This window comes from Channa argus, chromosome 20 (assembly GCF_033026475.1).
Source record: "Channa argus isolate prfri chromosome 20, Channa argus male v1.0, whole genome shotgun sequence".
Taxonomy (NCBI): domain Eukaryota; kingdom Metazoa; phylum Chordata; class Actinopteri; order Anabantiformes; family Channidae; genus Channa; species Channa argus.
In genome coordinates, this window is record NC_090216.1 from 766,906 (window position 1) to 786,491 (window position 19,586).

General features: G+C 40.0%; 1 protein-coding gene across 1 annotated transcript; it reads right to left on the reverse strand.

Moving 5' to 3' along the window:
- Nucleotides 1-339: 339 nt before the first annotated feature.
- Nucleotides 340-19,428, reverse strand: rab40b (RAB40B, member RAS oncogene family). Its single transcript, XM_067488733.1, has 6 exons — nucleotides 18,947-19,428; nucleotides 10,935-10,995; nucleotides 7,010-7,070; nucleotides 5,735-5,812; nucleotides 5,169-5,391; nucleotides 340-3,345 (listed from the first exon to the last, which is right to left on the reverse strand). The coding sequence occupies exons 1-6, from the start codon at nucleotides 19,086-19,088 to the stop codon at nucleotides 3,053-3,055; spliced, it is 858 nt and encodes a 285-aa protein (XP_067344834.1). The 5' UTR covers nucleotides 19,089-19,428; the 3' UTR covers nucleotides 340-3,052.
- Between the last annotated feature and the right edge of the window lie 158 nt (nucleotides 19,429-19,586).

Genomic DNA, 19,586 nt, shown 5'->3' on the forward strand with positions numbered 1-19,586 from the left:
CAGAAAATGGAAAGATTGAGCTGCACAACAACTGCAAAAACAAGAGTCTATGTGCTTCACACTCATGTCACACAGTATTATGATAATTAAATATTATGACTTACTTGCTTTAGTATTTGTATTGATCTAATACACTAATCCATTTGCGTCCCTTCTGACAGAGCTGCTGGTTTAGTTCTAGAATGGTTTTCTTGCTTTTTGACCAACATCTTAACTAATAAAAACCCTAAAGATAAATAACAAATACATTTAGGAACATTTGAGGTTAAATAAAATTTGGTGATTTGGTTTCATTTAAGTCATAATTGAGTAAGTAATTAACAGCAAGTGCAAACCAAATCACTCACGATGGGTAAATTTTATTGTAAAGTTGCTTCTTATTAAACATTGATAAACAGTGTAAAACAGAGTCTTTGGTCTTTTGCAGGTGTCACTCACGAAAACTAGAACTGAAAACAGATACAAACCATCGTCAATGTATCAAACAGTGATATTTACAATATGTACAGATATCGTAGACAAACTGTAGCTGTTAGTGTGTCTGAGAGGCCATATTTCATCAGTCTGGAAAGAAAACAGGCCATGAAGAGAATTAAGGTGTTTTCATGTTTCAGTATATTGTGCAAAAATACAGTGTGCAAAGTTCTGGTATGTACAAATATATGTGTCTGTGTAATCATCTATATTAGGTAGAAAACTTCCTGAGGAAGAAGCTGCACAATAATGACCACAATAATTAAACATTAAAGAGCAATTAAGGGAAAATTCCACTTGCTATGAGTTATGTAATAATAACAAAACCAAGTGCATGTCTTTGACTGACTCCTCTAATTAGTTATTTTGCTGAAACAATTTTCTGTAGATTTTTCTTTTTTACTTTTGTGATTCCTGATGTTTTTGCAAAAATATATAACAGCTAGTTTAAAAGTTTTTCAGCCCCTATTCATGTAAAAACACGGTGATAATATGACAGAATATGAAGGCCACTGTTTCAAGATTTCAGGAATAAAGTGTAAATATGTTAAGGAAAATATCATTAAGGTTCAGATTAAGTTGCAGAGAAAACCACTTGAAAAAAAAGTTTTTTAGAAAATTAATGCAACAGAAAAATTAAAAACTAGTGTTGTCAGAAAAGTGTTTCAAGAAAAGGTCAAGATTCAAGTGTGAACTTAAAAAATTTATTTTAATATTGTTATTTAATATTTTAAGATATATTTATGTAATATAAAAAGATTTAACATTTTAATAAAGTCATAATATTATCAGAAACAGCCATAATATTTTCAAAATAAAGTAATAACAAGAAAGAGAATTCAATATTTTAACAATATTAATGTCTATATTTTAGTAAATAAAAATAAAATTGTAAAGTTCTAAGAAAAAAAAGCTTGTGTGTTTTAAGGATAATGCTAAAATACTTGAAAAAGTAAACTATTTCAAGAATAAAAATATAAAACATAATAAAGAGAAATCTTTTCAGGTGGAGCCATAGTATTTTGGACATTTTGTAAAGTCTAAAAACATGTAGAAACAGCAGCAGATTATTTTAAGAGTAATTGCACATTCTCATGAAATTTATGAGTAAATTGATAATACTTTCAAAATCCAGCAAAAAACTTGTAGGAATTTGTAAGAAAATAGTGTGTTTTGAGAACATTTTACACTATTTTAGGAAAAACAACTATTTAGTGAATACAGTAATTATATAAGAATCTTTTGTGTCTCTAATGTGAGTGTACTTCAAATTATTTTAATTTTGAATGCAGATTTTATAACAGAACAAACATCATGTGATACAGTTAAATTGGCTGAAATATTTTTTTCCTGACTGCCCATTTAAAAAAATACTGTGTAGAATTTGTACTTCATTATTCAATTAGAATTTAGGGCTTTTTCCTTAAACCCAAATGAGTTGTTCCTCATACAATGTATTGTAATATTTGCAATAACACTGCATCTGTTTATAGACATTTCATTATTTTAGGTACAGTTGCAATTCGTTAGATTTAGGAAAACTGTTGGCTGTTTGAAAAAACATTTAAAGTTGTAGTAGTAGTAGTGTTATTACGTGTGGGAGTTTTTTTTTTCTTGAACTATTATGAGCCGTTACGCATTTGTTTCATTTTTATGTAAAATATTTTTTTAAAATTCTCAAAAGGATTATTACAGCTTTATTAACTAAAAATTTAGATTTGCTCCTTATATTCACTGAACAGTGGTGTTAATACTCTGTCATAGTAAATGACTGACAAGTGCTGGATGTAAAATTGTGGCTGTAGAAAGAAGTCATCGCTGTTTTTGACACAACACACGTTAACTGTTGACGCGGACATTACATATCATGTCTTCTACCGTATATGTCCATGTGAGAAAATATCAAACAACAAAGTCAGAAATGTAACATACATCACCACCTGCACATTGTGACACTAATTATTTCACCCACAAAGATGATCCCGCTCCTCACAAGTGTTTTCCTTTACTCCTTTTTCTAGAAATGCTAAAACCTGACACTGAGCATCTTGGTCTGTTTTTGAATATCTTAATATAATGAAGAAAGAAAACTTTAACTTGCCAACATTTGAGGAGCTACACATCTGTCTTTACTGAGAAAACTCAGTAGTAGTAACATTCCGTTCATGGTATTATTGCTTAGGTTTTTATGCAATATCGGCATTTACAGTTTTTTACATTATGTATTTATGTCATTTCCCTCCACAGGAAATAAAACATTTGGTGCCTAATTGATGAACAACAGATTTCCTTTAAGAATCTACTCTGCAGGTTGCGCTCAGCGAGGAAACTCCAGTATTACATCTGATCATTGTATAAATTGATAAAACAGACCCTCTGTGAGAAAATACACTTTCTGCTTGAAACAGAAGTGTCCCGTGAGTGAAGTCAAACTGTGACTGTCACAGCTTTTACTTCCACTTCCTCTTTTCCTGCTACTCAACCATTGCAGTAAGAGTTGGGAGCAGCAGAGGATCAAACATGGTCACCATCTTACTGGTGTCCTGATCGCTCTACATGAAGACACATCCTGCAGCTGTTAGGATATTTTACAGCTGTTTCTGCAGCTCTGTGCAGACGGGCTGAGTGGCGGTGGTCTTATCAGTTTGTGTTTTTTCAGCAGCGTCCCTCCGGTCCTCTTGGTGGCACCGTGGTGAACGTTGGCAGTGACGGAGTAGGAACGTCCATGCATCATGCGGGCGTTGAGGCCGTTGGCCATGGAGAAGGACTTGAGGTGGGACTTGAGAGTCGGCGGGAGGGGGAGCTTGTCAACCAAGTGGACCGGTGTGCAGGACACGATGGAGCGACAGCATAGGTCCTGGAGACTCAACACTGAGAGACAGAAACAGGTAAAGGACTTGTTTATGTCTGTATTTTATTTAAGCTTTTAAACATTTTTTTATTTTAGTCTAAATTATATTTAAATCTTATCTTGCGAATCCTTTTTTATTATTTAAAATGCTTTGAATTACCCTAAATGCAAATAATTTAACTTTCACAGATGTGGACAAAACCAAGTTAGGAGGATAAGATCGGGTTAGATCAGATCAAGAAGCTCAAACAACTTAATTAATACCAGTGGGTAATTTAGTTACGCTTTCTCCACAGTACAGTTCACACACAATACGGAAAGTCAACTCCACAAATATACACTTCCTTTTCTGACACACACCAATGAAATAAATGTTTCATGACACATTAAAGTGAGTTACAAATGCTGCTGGAAAAGAGGATGTAACGGTCAATACATTCACAAAACAACCAGAAGCTGAAACTTTGAAAGTCATCTATCCTGTGTTTCAGTGTTGTCCAGCAGAGAGCAGCATACATCTGCCAATACTAAACCCCAGCATCGTAGTTCATGGAGATGCTGAACAATGACCTTTTTTGTACATATTCTATTGATAAGTGGATAAGTGGATAGCAAAAACCCTTAAATTGACACGCTGAACTTAGATAAAAGCTTCTATGCCCAGAGGTGAACGAGCAGCAAAATAACTGATTTATAACTGTATTTTTTTCTACACCAAAACAGTAAAGTTTTGGTCCAGAAAGCAGTGTTGCTGGATGTGACTGAGTAAAAATTGTCCAATCAGAGCGTAGAGTCAAGTCAAGTCCCTTATGTTACTATTAGTGTTCTCCCATTTGCTGCCATCTAAACTGATTAGAACACTGCATCTAAGGAATTCACAGCAAATACTGCATCGCCATCACTCCGGTACTTATTAACATACAGTATCAGCATTGACGATTTACTCAAAGGTAATAAATCTATTTAATCAAATAATCAGATACATAGTAAAGTTCTGAATTGTTAGCATGTGTAAAAATATGTCACAAAACTTTTATCACAAAATAAATAAAATAAAAAGTACTCAATAGAGAAAAATGTCTCTTGGAGGAAAAATTCTATTTTTATATGTTTATTATTGTTTGGGCTTTAATTGAAAAATAAGTTACTAGAGAGCTGTACGTGTTATGAGGGATTAATCAAATAGATGCCAGTTTATTGTAGTTGACAGCCAGACAGATCCTGTCTGCACCTTTAGCTCATACACTCACTTTCTTCTGTCAGCCTGGAAAAGGTTGTGTTCAGAAAGATCAATGCTTGTTAGGGATTAAACTTATAACTGGGACACATTCTGGTTTTAAAGACAGCGAACATGTTTAATACGTTCTGCCTTTGGCTCGAGGACAACCTCTGGTTAATTTTTGGGATATCCAAAGTAATCCTATGCTGCTGAATTTATTTTCAGTCTCTCCTCTCTCGCATTTGCTCTATTGCATGTGGGCACGTGGCTCCAGCCTGACATCCATGTGCAGGTAAGATTCACCGCTCAACAACTATCATTCAGCTCAACAGACATTTTCTTACCGTGATAAAATTAAGATTGTTTCACAAATCCCGGATGGCAAGTCCAAGTCGTGTCTCAAGTCTCTTAAGGACAAGTCTCAAGCCAAGTCTGAAGTCTGTGTAGGTGTGTGTGTGTGTGTGCGACTCGAGTTAAAGTCTCCATCTCTGATTACTGGTTATTTACTGTTACCTTCAGTGAGTTACTGCATCACTGCTATACTGAAGAAATCCTAAAACAGATTCTCAGGCATGTTCAGCAGCTACAGGGAGCATATTTTTTCCAGTCTTGACATTGGCTGACCTTTGTTGGGTCTCCACAGCCGCTCCATGCCGTGTCTCATCAGAACGATACGAGCGAGCTCAGTGAACGACTCGGTGATGTTGAAGTTACACAGCGGGCTCACCTCGAAGAAGGTGACGCCCAGTTTCTCAGCGTAAACCTGCGCCTGCTCTGTGGTCACCTGACGCTTGTAGGCCAGATGGAGACGGTTTCCAACAAGGATCTTGGGCACCCCCGGGGCATGCTGGATAAATAGACAATGAAGAGAAAATCAGGCCTCACGGGCTCCACAGTTAAATTGTTTGTTCTTTATTGAAAGCTTGGATACTTTTTAAGCTTATTTTTCAGAGTCACTACAACTTTGTTCAAATCTCTGGACCAGAACAGTCAGTGAAGTGTGTTATTTTCCTGATGTCCAGCTGTGTGTGACCTCATTCATTGTTGATCTGCCAATAACTAACATCTACATGATAAATATTGTTAAAAAAAAAAATCACTTCAGACGTGACAACGAAAATCAACCATTTAGAAACTGATACAGCAGGAAGGAACTGACTTGATTGATTAATGACTGACTGATGACTGACCTCATCTATCTCTTTGATCCATCTGTCGATTCCATCAAAGGACCAACGGTTGGCGATGTCATACACCAGAATGACTCCCTGAGAGCAAACAGAGCCAAAAAAAAACGTTATAACGTGTAATGAATACTTCCACATGAATTCATTTTTACTATTTCCATTGGTTTTTTTACGGGAACCATGAATCATGAAGTGGCAGTCTTGGCATTAGCAGTCACGGATTTGTTGTTTTGTAAGCAGTTTGCTACATAGGTAGTATTACTGGTGATGTTGACGTTGGCAAATATCACCAGTACATGAACCAAGGACATCAGAAGAACAGACTGAAAAAATATTTATTTAGGGCTACATAAAAATATAAAGAGACCGAAAACAACTGGAAAGGACGGGTTCATTTGCAGTCAGCTTTACAATGGACGTACAACTACCACAAACACACTTAAAATGCTACAAAATGATGTCAAAAAAAGACACAAAATAACAACAAAGAGATTTGAAATGGCCAAATGATTAAAAGGGATATGTTCTAAGGCCTTTTTAAGAGAACTCATTCCGGGTTTTTTTTTAGACTAAAACCTGCAGTTACCCTAAAACACTAGACACACAATCCGGTTTTAGCCCCTGCTTTGGTGATGCTGTCACTGACTCCGTGGTGATACCTCCTCTGTACCCACTAATAGCCTGATGAGTGATAACAACAACACAACTTTATTCAATGAAAAGTGTTTTTCTCCTCTGAGAGTGAAACAAAGCAGTGTGTGTCTGTCTGATGTGTGGGATGAGTTTCTTCACACATCCTCTCACTGCTCGGTCTGTCTCAGGTCGGGAAAATAACACAAACTCACATTCAGCTTGAAAGAAACTGAAGGAAATAAATGTGAGTCATCATCTTGGTTTGCAGTCAGCTGAGGTCACAAACAGTTCGGACATTTTAAAGTAACTGAGATGTTTTATTCGTATCTGTGAGGGAGATTCTACATCTTAACATTAATGGGTCCAAACTACTGACGTAAGCATCAGCAGATACAGTAGCTAACACACATGACTAATGTTAAGTTTCCAGCAATCCAACCTCATTCACAAGGCACAGCACTAACTCTACATCAGCTGGACTAAGCTAACTGTAATTCAACATCGGCCACAACATTCACATGAGCTGGTTAAATTACCAGCAAATCCAATATTTTAACATATATACTGTGCTGTCAAGATCCGTCCAGCCCCACACGGTCTGCTGACTATGCGATTGAGCAGGTATATTCTCAAACAGAAGATCACCTGTGCTCCTCTGGAATAGGATCTGAATATGGTGCAGAATCGTCCCTGACCAGACGTGTCCCTGCAAAATGACACAAAATAAAAGGTTCAGGATTTGTTCAGAAGTCAAGCTACTTTCTACATTTACTGTGGATTTGTCTTTTGTGTGTACAAAGGATAAAACAAGTTTTCAGTCTTTACTTGCGTTTGTTTGGGGATAAGACTCAGGATTTAAGTGACTTGACTTTAGACCTGTTTGTTTCCACTTGGTCATGACAAGTTGATGTTGGCTCGGGACTGTAGACTTGACTTGACGCGTGTGTTCTTGTGTTACTGTTTGTTTTGGATTTAAAACTTTCTGGTTTTGACTTGTTTGTTACTGTTGGTCTTCACTTGGCAGTGGACTCAGGACATGTTTTAGGACTTGACTTCATATGTCACTTGGACTTATTCAACAACAGCAAGTCACATCTTGTACTGAATTCCAGACTTTCCCATATTCAGTTTGGACTTGGTTCTTGGGACTTTAGAATTCTGGCTTGGCTCAAGACGTATTTTTGACTTGGGACTAGAGGATCTTTATTGGACACTTTACTAATACATTGTCAGTCTTGATTCTTAACTTGTTTACCCAGAACTTATCCTTGACTTTGGACTTTGCTGGTCTTCATTTAGAGGCTAAAACTTAATCTTTAATGTACATGTTTCCATTGAGTCCTGTTTGTCAGTATTCACATTTCCTTTTTAGTTAAAATATTTTATTATTACATGAAAAATCCTAAATAATATTGTTTTAGGATGTTTATACTACAGCATTATGTGGTTACAGTTTTCACTGTGGGACTTCTGTAATACTGTCATTGTATCCACTCCTTTGAGGAAACACTAACCTTTATTAGGGTTTTGTTTTTTCATTTTTCTTTTGTGTGTGTGTGTGTGTGTGTGTGTGTGTGTGTGTGTGTGTGTGTGTGTGTGTGTGTGTGTGTGTGTGTGTGTGTGTGTGTGTGTGTGTCCCCTGAGTAAAAAACAGCAGCGTCGCCAGTGCTGAATACCAGAGCGGTGTTTAGGTTGGCTCACGAGGACACTGGCTGACTGCCGTCTTGCTGGTCCTGACCGGGCTAGACAAAAGTCAGCTGCTGGATATTCAGTCAAGTGGTCCAACAAAACAAGCCTGGTGCGTTATGTATCTGTTGTTGTAATCAGGACTGTACTCTGAATGTGGTACTTTATATTAAAGCAAACACAGTTATCCAAATACACAATGCTTCAACGTCTAAACACCAAATATACACAAATAACAAAAGCAACATAGATAATGGAGTGAGAAAAAGAACCCAGGTAAAAGGAAACAGAAATAGAAATGTAATACTTTAGTGGTACAAATTTCTGACAAATGTGTAATAAATCCTGTCATGCAGACTGAAACAATATGTAATAAATATTAAGGCCTGTACTTACAGATAAAGTATCCAATGAGTCTGCTTTTATTCTCGTACCATTCAGTCTTATACAGATGTTTCTGATTAATAACAGTGTTGATGTAAAGATGTGAGAAATATTTAGAAGATTCAGTAAATCGTCACAGGAGTTTTGGGAAGCGGATCTGTGACGTTGATGTTGGTAAAACTGACTGTAGTGGCACATTAAGTGTGACAAGAATTTACTGAAACTGTGTGCAGCCAGAGGAGAAGCGTGGGACACACACACACACACACACACACACACACACACACACCAGCTAAAGCGTCTCATCCGCTTAAACATCAAAGTTTCAGGTTAATAATTTAATATTCACTAAAGCTGGTCTAAAAATACCTCTGAGAAGCCCATGGAGGAGTGTGTGTGTGTGTAAGTGTGTGTGTGTGTGTGTGTGTGTGTGTGCAGTACATGTCAGAAGCATTTTAAGAGCATTATAATAAAACCCAGAGCTTTCTTCTTTAAACGAGTGTGGGGAGGTTTTAAAACATTGACGTGCAGCTGTGGAATAAGTTTTACACCACAGTATAGAGACACTGTGCTACAATAATTGTCCTGCATTCAGTAAAAGTACAACAAAATGTACTTCAAAATATTTTAAATTTACATCTTAAACTTACAAAGATTCTGACTATTGATTAGGAGCATTGGGATGGTGGGAAACACAAGAAGCTTGTTCAAGAGTCAAACGTCAGATGGTTTTCTGAACAAAGGGCTTCTCAGAGTCACATCATGAAGGCTTCTAAAGAGACAGTATATGGCTTTAACACACTTGGACTGGATCAATTTCATCCAGGGATCAGAATCAGGCACCATGGCATCAGAGGATCAACACATCAAACTTTGTTCACTGAGAAACAGAGAAGCTGTCCCTGTTCTGCTCAAACACAGCAGTCATCTCAGAGGATGAGTTGCAGTCCAAGGATATCAGTAAACATGGGAGTATGGAAGTAAAGAATGAGGAAAGCAAGTAAAGTAGCCCTTTAACAGGTGGAGATGGTTGAAGCTACAAGCAACAGCAACAGAAACCCTGCAGATGCTGCATAGTAGCTCCCCCATTGGTGTGTGTGTGTGTCTGTGTGTGTGTGGGGGGGGGGGGGGGGGGGGTGAATAAGAAACAGTGTAAAGCGCTTTGAGTCACAATAGTTAGAAAAGTGCTATATAAGTGCAGAACATTTACCAAATATCAAAGATGGTGTCAGTTGGTAAATCAAAAGATGTATTTTCTCACAGTTTAAATGAACTTTCCCTTTAAAGAAAACGCTCAACTGTTTTCTTCTAGAGTCAGGAAAACTTAACATCAGCTGCAGATCTGAGAAAAAATTATTTTTTCCTCTGAGCGTGGAAACACAGCTGCTGCCAACATGTGTGCCAGAGGCTGCGTCACCTGAAAAAGCTTTTTATCAAGTCAAAGCAGCCTCACATGCTTCCTGTTTGTTTTTGGTCCAAACTCTCTGGAGAGAAACACCAACACCAGGCCTGTGGTTATCCAGCGTCTCAGAATTGCTCAGTTCAGGTCAGTTAAGAGTGATTAAGAGTGTCTCTTTCTCTGAGACACGTGATAAATAGGAGATCTGATCACAGTATCCGTGAATGATGAAAAAGGGAAATGGACGAGCGTTTGTGCAGTGGTGGGGCAGCATCTGCGCAATGTTTTTCTCAAACATACTTTAACCTGGTGTCATATTTCCCCTCAGTTTTTCTGACCGGACTGGTAAATCAAAGCATCAGCCTCAGCTGATTTGACTGTGTATGAGCAGAGATAAACACAGGAGATTCCATGTTGACATGAGACATGACTCTACCGCCGCCTCCTCGCAGAGATGTTCTGACCCATTCATGTAGGATAAGAGTCTGAAAATGTGCTGGTTTTGGTTGTTTTATAAAGAAATATGAAAACTAAGCAATGAGAAATCATCTTTGATGTTAATATTTTTACAACATTTAGTCAATTTGCTTTTATCCAAAGTGACTTACAGGTGAGGTACAAGGCAGCAAAAATCTAAGTCAAGCAGAAAACATCAAAGCAAAGTCCAATCAGAAAAGTGTTTCCGTTCCATGAGATGCAAGTGAAAGAAAGAGGAGAGGGGAAGATTTAAGTGCACAGGAAGGTTCACAAGAGTTCTGTTTTCTGTTTTTCACTGTTATGAACATGACGATGATAATAAGTTGCACTTATTTAAGCTAATAAAACAATACTGAGTCATTTTGTCATAGTTATGTATTAGTAAGATGGAGATTTATATGAGAGCTAAATTTGGATTGTTCACCTGTCATATATGAACACGCAGTCCAATCTTTTGAAATGAAAACCAAATTAAGTTTTTATATATATGACCAAACGTGAATAATTGATCCCTGGGGATTTAACTAGCCCCCAGCTTGTGTCTCCTATATGTTACATACATTCAATCCCAGTCTCAGTCCGACCACTGTTGGTCTGAGTCTGTGGGGGGTTTAAACCACGTACCACAGCTGCAGCTTCACTCTTCTGCCATCCAGGAGGATGGTGGTCGTCTTGTAGTCAATTCCTGAAAAAGACAGATGGAAAGGAAATAATCATGACTTAACAGTCTCATAACTGTGAATAATAGATGACATAATGTACAATTAATGGTGCAGATTGGAACAATTCAGTACTTTTAGATCAATCCACAATCCAAATATTCATAAATTGCAGCCTGATAGAAATTTGTCACAAATTGCTCCACAGATGCAGCTACAACACAACCATGTATTTACACCTAAATGCATCAGTAATAATATAATTACTACTAGTGCATTAGCTAATTTTACTCAATGTTAAATAAATTCAATAGAGGAAAATAGGCAGTATTTCACTCTCAAATGAAATGACAGAAATAGAATTACTCAAATACTGCAAAGGAGTACTACAATGTACTTTGCATCACTTCTAACCATGGTAACATGTATATGTGTGCGAGCGCAGAGTGGGAGCAGCCCCCCCCCTAAAAAAACCCAGTAAACCCTCTGCACAGTCTGAACTTGAAGAGTTAAGGTCCAATGGGAGCAAAGGGAGGAGATGAAAACATGATGAAATCTGGATCTCACCCAGCATCTGTGACTCACACACAAACAATGATTCAGTGAAGAGCAGGAGGTTTGTCAGTCAGCCAGTGTCATGTCACCCTCCTTCAGTCCACTTTTAATGGGAGTTTTTCTTCCTCGAATGGTACTGTTTTCACACACTGTAACATTACTCAGTGTACTACTGATGTGCATTCATAAACGTTCTGTAACACACACACACACACACACACACACACACACACGGTTCATCACTGGTGCCCAGTCAGTGAAAACACGCTCTGCTCATTCCAGCGGCTAACATCAGGCTGCCATCACATTAATCTCCAGAGTGAACAGAAGCAGTGAGCGGCTCGTCTCTTTAATAACAGTAATTATCAGAAGCTGTCTGCAAGTAACAACCTGCTGCTGAGACACTTCAACAATGGCTGACAACCACACACAAACACACACACACACACACATTATATAAATGCCTGACTATGGACAGATTTTGTGAAAATGGAAAGCAGTGGGCCCCTCACTCTCTTTTCGATCATTTTCAGCCTGTTTGTAGTAATTAAACATTTGTTTTTGGACTTTTCATGTCTAGTTTTTCGTTGTGAGTGTCTTTTGGAAAGTTTCAGGTTATTGTTCATCATTTTCTATAGTTGTTGTTGCTGCCTTTGGACCATTTAGACACTATGAAACAACAAATAGAAACAGTAACTTGAGGGGCTCTGGCCCATGGTCTGTCTGACCTCTCAGGCCCCCGGGTCACTCAACCCTCCATGCTCCTGACTGCTCATTACTTTCCCATTCTGCAGAGCTCAAAGGACCAATTAACACGAGGTCACACTAACTTGTTTAAACCAGCAAAACCAGTTACAGTGTCAACAGTTTATGCTGTTTCACAATTAATTTGGGCTCAACCACGTTTGCACCTGACCCTGACTGGATAAAGGTGGAGATGAATTCTCTCTCCTGGGATCATTGTGTTCACAAGCCTCCAGGCAGCTGGCCAGGGCTGATTTTACACCTGATTTAGTTTTGTAAATGAATTCTCTAATGAAGAGCTGCGACTGCCTGGCTGATGACGGGTCGACTGAACGTGCTGCTGTAATCAGTCAGTGACAGGGTCCAAAAAATCTGTATGAATACAAATACATTTGAGTATGAGTATACTGCTCATTCTGCCACCATACTGAAGCTAACTGAGACAACCTGATGAATCTTACAGAAAGACTGATAAAGGAAGTTAAAGGAAACCAACATTGATTGCTAATCAGACACAGGAACCGAAGATGATCCACCACACACTCCTCATTAAAGGCGTTTCAAATGTTTTTAGAGCAGATTTTAGAAGCCACTGCATCTGTGTGAGATAAAAATGTCAAAGCAAAGAATTTGCTTGTACTTTCTGAAAGCAGCGATGTCACTTGGTAAATGTACAGAGATGAGAGTAAAAAGGGGAGCAGCTGCAGGAAACAAAAAAACCAAAACAAACAGAAACACCAATTTTATCTTTTATCACGATCTGGAGTTAAACAGTAGATAGTGATGTTACAAAGCATCTGACATGAACGTGGTGCATGTTATAGTTCAACAAAAGCCTCTGCCGAAAGCTGTTGTGCTGTCTTGCATCATAACTTAAACTTCCGATTGTGACATTTAGCCAAACTTCTAGGAACAAATATCATTACTCTTATAAAATACAATCTGCATGTGAATTTCTCTCTGAGAATTTATCCTGTGACTGAACCTGATCGCAAACAGCACAGAAACCAAACAACTGCTTCACAAATACACAACATAGGAAAGTCAGATCTTTGGGAAAAAACTCAGTGTTGGACTTGACAGCCAATCAGCCTCTGAAGGACAATAGCCTGAAGACAGCAGTGTCTATGTTCTTTGTCAAACCGGGGAATATATAGCTATAGATATCTATATCTATATCTATCTATCTATATATATATTACACCAAAATCTTTGATGGTGAATCACGTATTTCTGTAGTTGCATACTGGCATCGTGCCTCTCGTCTCTAATGTCATAGCTCATAAACATGTTGCTACATAATATGAGCCGCTCGGCTGCGCGTATGTAACCAGAAACTGACATGAACAGGGGATCCTCTATAGAACAGAACATCTCATTTTTGATTGCCCTTCGCTAACTGAGAAGACCACATGTCTCTGAGGACCACACATACAACATTCTTTGAAGTAGTTTCACAGACTTTTTTAAAGTAGAGAGACACACTGGACACCGTTTTAAAGCACTTAGTTTGGGACTTACAGCAAAAAAGGTCGACTGGGACATGGCTACAGAAAACAATCACAATGGTGATGGAAATCTGAAAAACATCTGGTCAAAGTGACTGAATGTGGCACCGAGTCACCATGCATGTGCATGTATTACATGTAAACAAACTACAGACTCAGTTCTGCTCTGAGAGAAGAGAGGAGGAAAAACAAGATGTGTTATAATATTTACTCTGGGAGAAGTACAGGGTCATGTTTGGATACGAACATTTGACTACTTGTAGATTCTGAGTATCAATACAAGCAGCCAAGCAGTATTTCTACTATCAAATTACTATTACCAGTGTACTCATTTTGGTGAGTTTCTATTTTCATAAAATTGTGTTTATGTTCTGATTTTGATTAAATAACTATAAAATCTACAACTGGGGGCTTCTGATCCCAAACTTAACATCAAACTTTCAGTGGAAACCAACTGCCATCAGTATCATCAAACCTGGGGTCAGAGAAACCCGATTTCTCTGCTATGTATACACGAGACCATGTTTCTAATCTGTTTTTGCAACACGTAAATGGCCACTTATATCGCGCTTTTATCCAAAGCACTTTACATTGTTGATTGTTGGCAGTGGTTTGGCAGTCGATTGCAAGGAGCTCACCTGACCTACAGAGTTCAGTGGCTGAACAGCCGGGGACCGGGGTTCGAACCGCTGTCCACGACGGTCTTACCAACTGTGCTACAGCCACAATTTCACATGTGCGGGCCAAAGGTCTGTAGATGGTAACCATGAGCGGGAGCGGGGCGTTTGGATGAAAGCTAAGATCATTACCTGGAGTGAAGCCTCCTCGTATCTTTGACCACACTGTGAAATGGAAGGAATCAGCCGTTAAAATTCTCGATCCATTCCTCCAGAATAGGAGGAGGAGTAATGGGATTAGTGGTTTGCAAGGCTGTATACGTGGAGATACACTAACCAGGTAACCAGGTAAATCACAGTGAAAAAATATTTACCCATGAACTGTAGAGGACGGCAACAATCAACTCAGACAGTTACTTTACTTTAGCTGCTGTCTTGAGTATTAGTAGCTTAGCCTGAGGCCTTCATTTGGTCAACCATGTCTTAGTGGTCTGCTGGTGGCTCTGGTCCACTAAAGGTCCCTGTGGCTGGTCTCAGGCCACCTTCACTTATCACCCCTAACTAATATATATGCAGAAAACATCAACGTTCTCCAGCTCCACTGAAACAATGTGCTAGCCAAGGCCACCCCATCTGTATGAGTGGGATCACACATGCTGAGGAGTGAGTCAGCCTCTCCTGGCAGCACCGAGAGCATCTCCACTTTCTTCATCATTATCCCTGACCGAGCGTGAAAACACACACACACACACACACACATTTCCCAAGTTATAAGTCTTCCTCCCGAGGCTCCACTCTCACAGGCTGTTTGCTGGAGGTTCGGCTGAAAAAAATGCAGTGAAGTGTTGTTGTGAAGTTACACAACACTCAGAAGATGTTACGAAAGAGCTGATGACAAGCGTTCGAAACAAACTGTGAACAAGCAGGATCGTTTTTTTCTTTTTGTCTGACTAATTATCAACATGTGGGTATCAGTCTTCTACAACTTTCTCTGGAATAGACTGACACAAGGGAACAGCATCAGTGTAATAGGTTATTTTACAAGATTGAACAAATGAAAAACTTAGTTAAAATAACGGGACAGATGCCCTAATAGTTTGTAGCTCACTCTTTCACCCATCATCTTCTGGTTTCATGTTTTCCTGCACAGATTCAAGAGGCAGTGAAGCAGATCCAGAATAGAACTGACCCTCCTTCATGTTCCACAGACATGCTCTTTTCTTCTTCTTTGTAGAATAATTCAGCTCTTTCCTTCTATGAGAATCCAACAGCTGTTATGCTTTTCATAAGGTGAAAAGGTGCCAACACTTTCAGCCATTTCAGGGTACAAAATAAACTATGAAGCTGTTTGTGTGCACTTTTTCCGAGCTGTAATTAAGGCTTCCACCCGTGTGGTTCTGGCATCGTGCTCCTACCACAGCCTGTAATAGCAGCTCTTCTTTGGACTTGAATGAAGAGAAAAGCCCCCGTGAGGACGTTGATAACCGTTCCAAGAAAGGCTACAGCCCCCTTCATTTTCACCGCAGAGAGAGACAATGAACCACAGCTATGTCTCTGTCTCCCGTCGTACCTCTTATTAAATGAGATGACCCAGAAACAGCAGACATCAACGATCTGGTTTTCCATCAGCTGAGCCAAAGGGCTCAAAGTCGGGGCGGGGGCAGCGGGGGACCAGGCTCATTGCTCCTTCCTAAGAAAACCCAACAACTATCCAAAATCTCCCCAATGAGTCATGATCCACTTAAAAATAGAAACTAGACATCCGTTGTTTAATGATAATGTATTTAAACTCCTTCACACAAATAGTTTAAGATTTCCACAAAAAGAGTATCACTGCATCAGTACGCTTACCACAGGGTTGGCTGTTCTCAGACCCATTGTGAGGTTTATGGAACACTGAATAGAGCTACCAGGCACAGGCCCAGGGGCTCAAAAGGTCTGCGGCGCCCTGGGTGCACAAAGTTACTGAAAGCAAACCAAAAACTACCACAAAGAGATACTGAAAAACTTAAACTGTGACAAAAAAAACTTAAAGTGGCACAAGGGACACAAAGGCATCTATCTTTTCATGTCAGTGCACAGCGAAAACAAGTGTTCCAATACTTTTGGAGTAAATATATTGTTATGAGATGAAATGCATTCTGTTCAGTCTTTCTAAGCTCCTTTTATCCATCAAGCATCATTCAGGAATCAGCAGAGGTTTTTCTGCATCCGCAGCCTGTTTTCCGTCATTGCCGACCTTTGACCTCCCCGCTGCAGGCGGGTGCTGGTCAGTGCTGTCAAAATTTAAAGCTGCAGCAGCAGAGATGTATTTTCACTTTGGGATCCTCGTGTCTTATCAGCCACAACCACAAAGTGCAGCATCACATCAAGTATAAAAGGGTCACATTATTTTATGGTAAACGGTAAATGTTCCGCACTTATATAGCACTTTTCTACCTATTGGCACTGAAAGCGCTTTACACTGCTTCTTATTCACACTCACAATCATGCACACACTCATTCACTGATGGGTGCTGGTCCATCAGTGAATGCGGTTGTTGCTGCGTTGGCCAGGAGCAACTAAGTTGGAGTCAGTGACTTGCTCAAGGACACTTCGACGTGTGACCGGAGGAGGTGGGGATCGAACCAACAACTGTGAGATTGGTGGACAACCGCTCTACCTTCCTGCGCCCACTTTAGATTTAATATATATATTAATATTATATTATTAGAGATGACAAAGCAAATTTGAACTGAAATCATTCGTTTCTGCTCAGCTCTGTCATAAACAACAGGTTGTACATGTTGTTATGCAACTGAGTGTGTACAGTCAGCTGCAGATCTCCAACAGAGTGTGAGTCACATCATGTGTGAAACTGCAGAGCATCAATTTGACCCGTCGCCCTCCTGCAGCGCGAGTGTGAGTCACGAGCAGCTGCCTGCTGGAGTTTATTAACGCCACACAGGCTTCTGCAGGGTGTACGTTACACCACACTGGACACACACATACACACATTTGAGAAGACATGAAGATTCTCAGGCAAGTTCTGCTCTTGTAAAAAAAAAAGTCTTCTTCCCCAACATTTCTAAGTGGATTTATTCACAGTGGACATTAGACATAAAGGCCTCCATCCACAAATACTGTATGTTTCATAGTTGTATATTCAGATTTGAATGAGTTGGGGCTCAGAGACATCTCTTTCCATATGATCTCAGGTCAGTACACTGACCTGTCTCAGGTTGTGACACATGAAAATGTGCCCAATTTAGATATTCACAATATGCATGTGCGCACTCATCACCACACAATTATTCTTTACTCAAAGACGCAGACAAACCTTTGTGAACAACAGGAGTTCGTCTCATCTGCCACTACCTCTTCTTGTATTCTGGTGCTTGTGTTTGAGCTGGTGAAACCAATTCACGTTTCCTCCCATTTCTGTCTCAGTTTATTAATGTATGATTCACTTCCTCTTTGTTGCTGAACCATTTCCAAACAACAGAGCTCTTTATCAGACTCTTCCAACGTGAAACGTTCTGCTTCCACTATGTTCATTGTGTTTGCAGGCTCATGGCTGAAGCCCACATGCTAATTGTAAACATCTAAGTTGAGCAAATTAGTATCCTGAGGAGAAATTATCACGATGGACCACATGGCACAGTTCTATTAACAAGACTGAATAATCTGATTTTTCTCTGTTTACCTTTAAACCATTTCACCTGTAATATTCTTATAAAACTTGGTTGATTTATGCTCTGGCTGCTCGTCAAACCCATTACCTAACGACTTACTGGGGGTCATGGTCAACTTCTCCAGTATCGGTATTTGAAGTCCTTGTGATTAAGAAGCTTTTGGACGAACAGTCATTCTAACATTTTTTACTGATTCAAGGCAAACGTTGTGATTTTTACTGTACTTGTGGACAGATCATGAGAAAATGGTCTGACTTAATGTTTCCATAGGAACCGTAGTGCTGTCACCAGTGTGAACTCCTTCCTAAAAGTGACAGAAAACAAGTTCTCATGCATTGGACACTCGTTTATTATTTGCGCCAGTGAACTCTGACCCAGACATGACCGATCAGTTCTTATGCCACTAATCCTCCTAAGGTTATTAGATTTATTCATTTTTCACGGCTCTCTACACACTTTGATTAAACTGAAAACCAAAAACTCTAATCAAGTAAACCACCATTTGTCCTGAGTCCGACCTGTACTTGCAGGAATCAGTGGTGATAGAACTAAAGTACATATATGTATTATGCAACACCGCTGAGTTTTTTTGTAGAAAGTAAACTTTGGAGACTTGAAGCGCATTTTGCAGTACTTTTAATGTTGAACGCATAACTTCGCCTTGTACTGGAGTAAGTTTCACAGTGCGGTACTTGTACTACAGGATTCGCGTTCTTCTCCCCCCTCTGTCTGTTACTGGTCTGTTTATTCTGGGTGCGTAAACCGTGCGTAAAACCAGGTCTGTGCCAAAACCTCCAGAAATAACGCGCCAGGTGAGTTTGTGCTCACTGACCACCTCCTCTCCACCTGCACTCTAGGTGTGTCACCCACCGACTCACCCATGTTGTATCCGTAGGGGGATTCAGAGGCTCCGTCCTGCAGACTCGCCAGGATCTCGCCCTTCCCAACGTCGCTGTCCCCCACCAGCAGGAACTTGAGCAGAAAGTCGTACGCCCTGGCCGGGCTGCTTCTGTGGCTCATCGTCGCTCCAGACAGCAGCTGCAGTGTCCCATCATGAGATGAGACCCGGTAGAGAGCAGCCTCCCCTCGGACACACGCGCACAGACGCTAAGAGAAATAAACCTGCGGTGATTAGGATCCCTGCTCGATCCGCGACGGACACATCAAACAGTTCGTACCCAGGTGAACCACAGGTGTGCGGCGTGAAAACCCGACAGCGACAGGACGCGGCTACTGCGCCATCAGAGCGCACAGCGCGTGTACTCACGGAGCTAAAAACCCTGACAGACGGCTCAGATAGGATTTTGTGCTCCCGGACTGATGAGGATCCTCCGCCTCTCTGCTTCAGCGGAGGTGGTGTGGAGGACCGAGGAAGACAGGTGGGGGTGGAGGGGGGGGGGTGCGCCTCTGTTTACCTTCGCCTCATTGGTCCATCCAGTGAGTTGCTAGGGCAACCTCGATCCGCGATTCGACGCCAGAGACGTCCGTCAACACGTGGGAGGAGACGCAGGGCTTCCT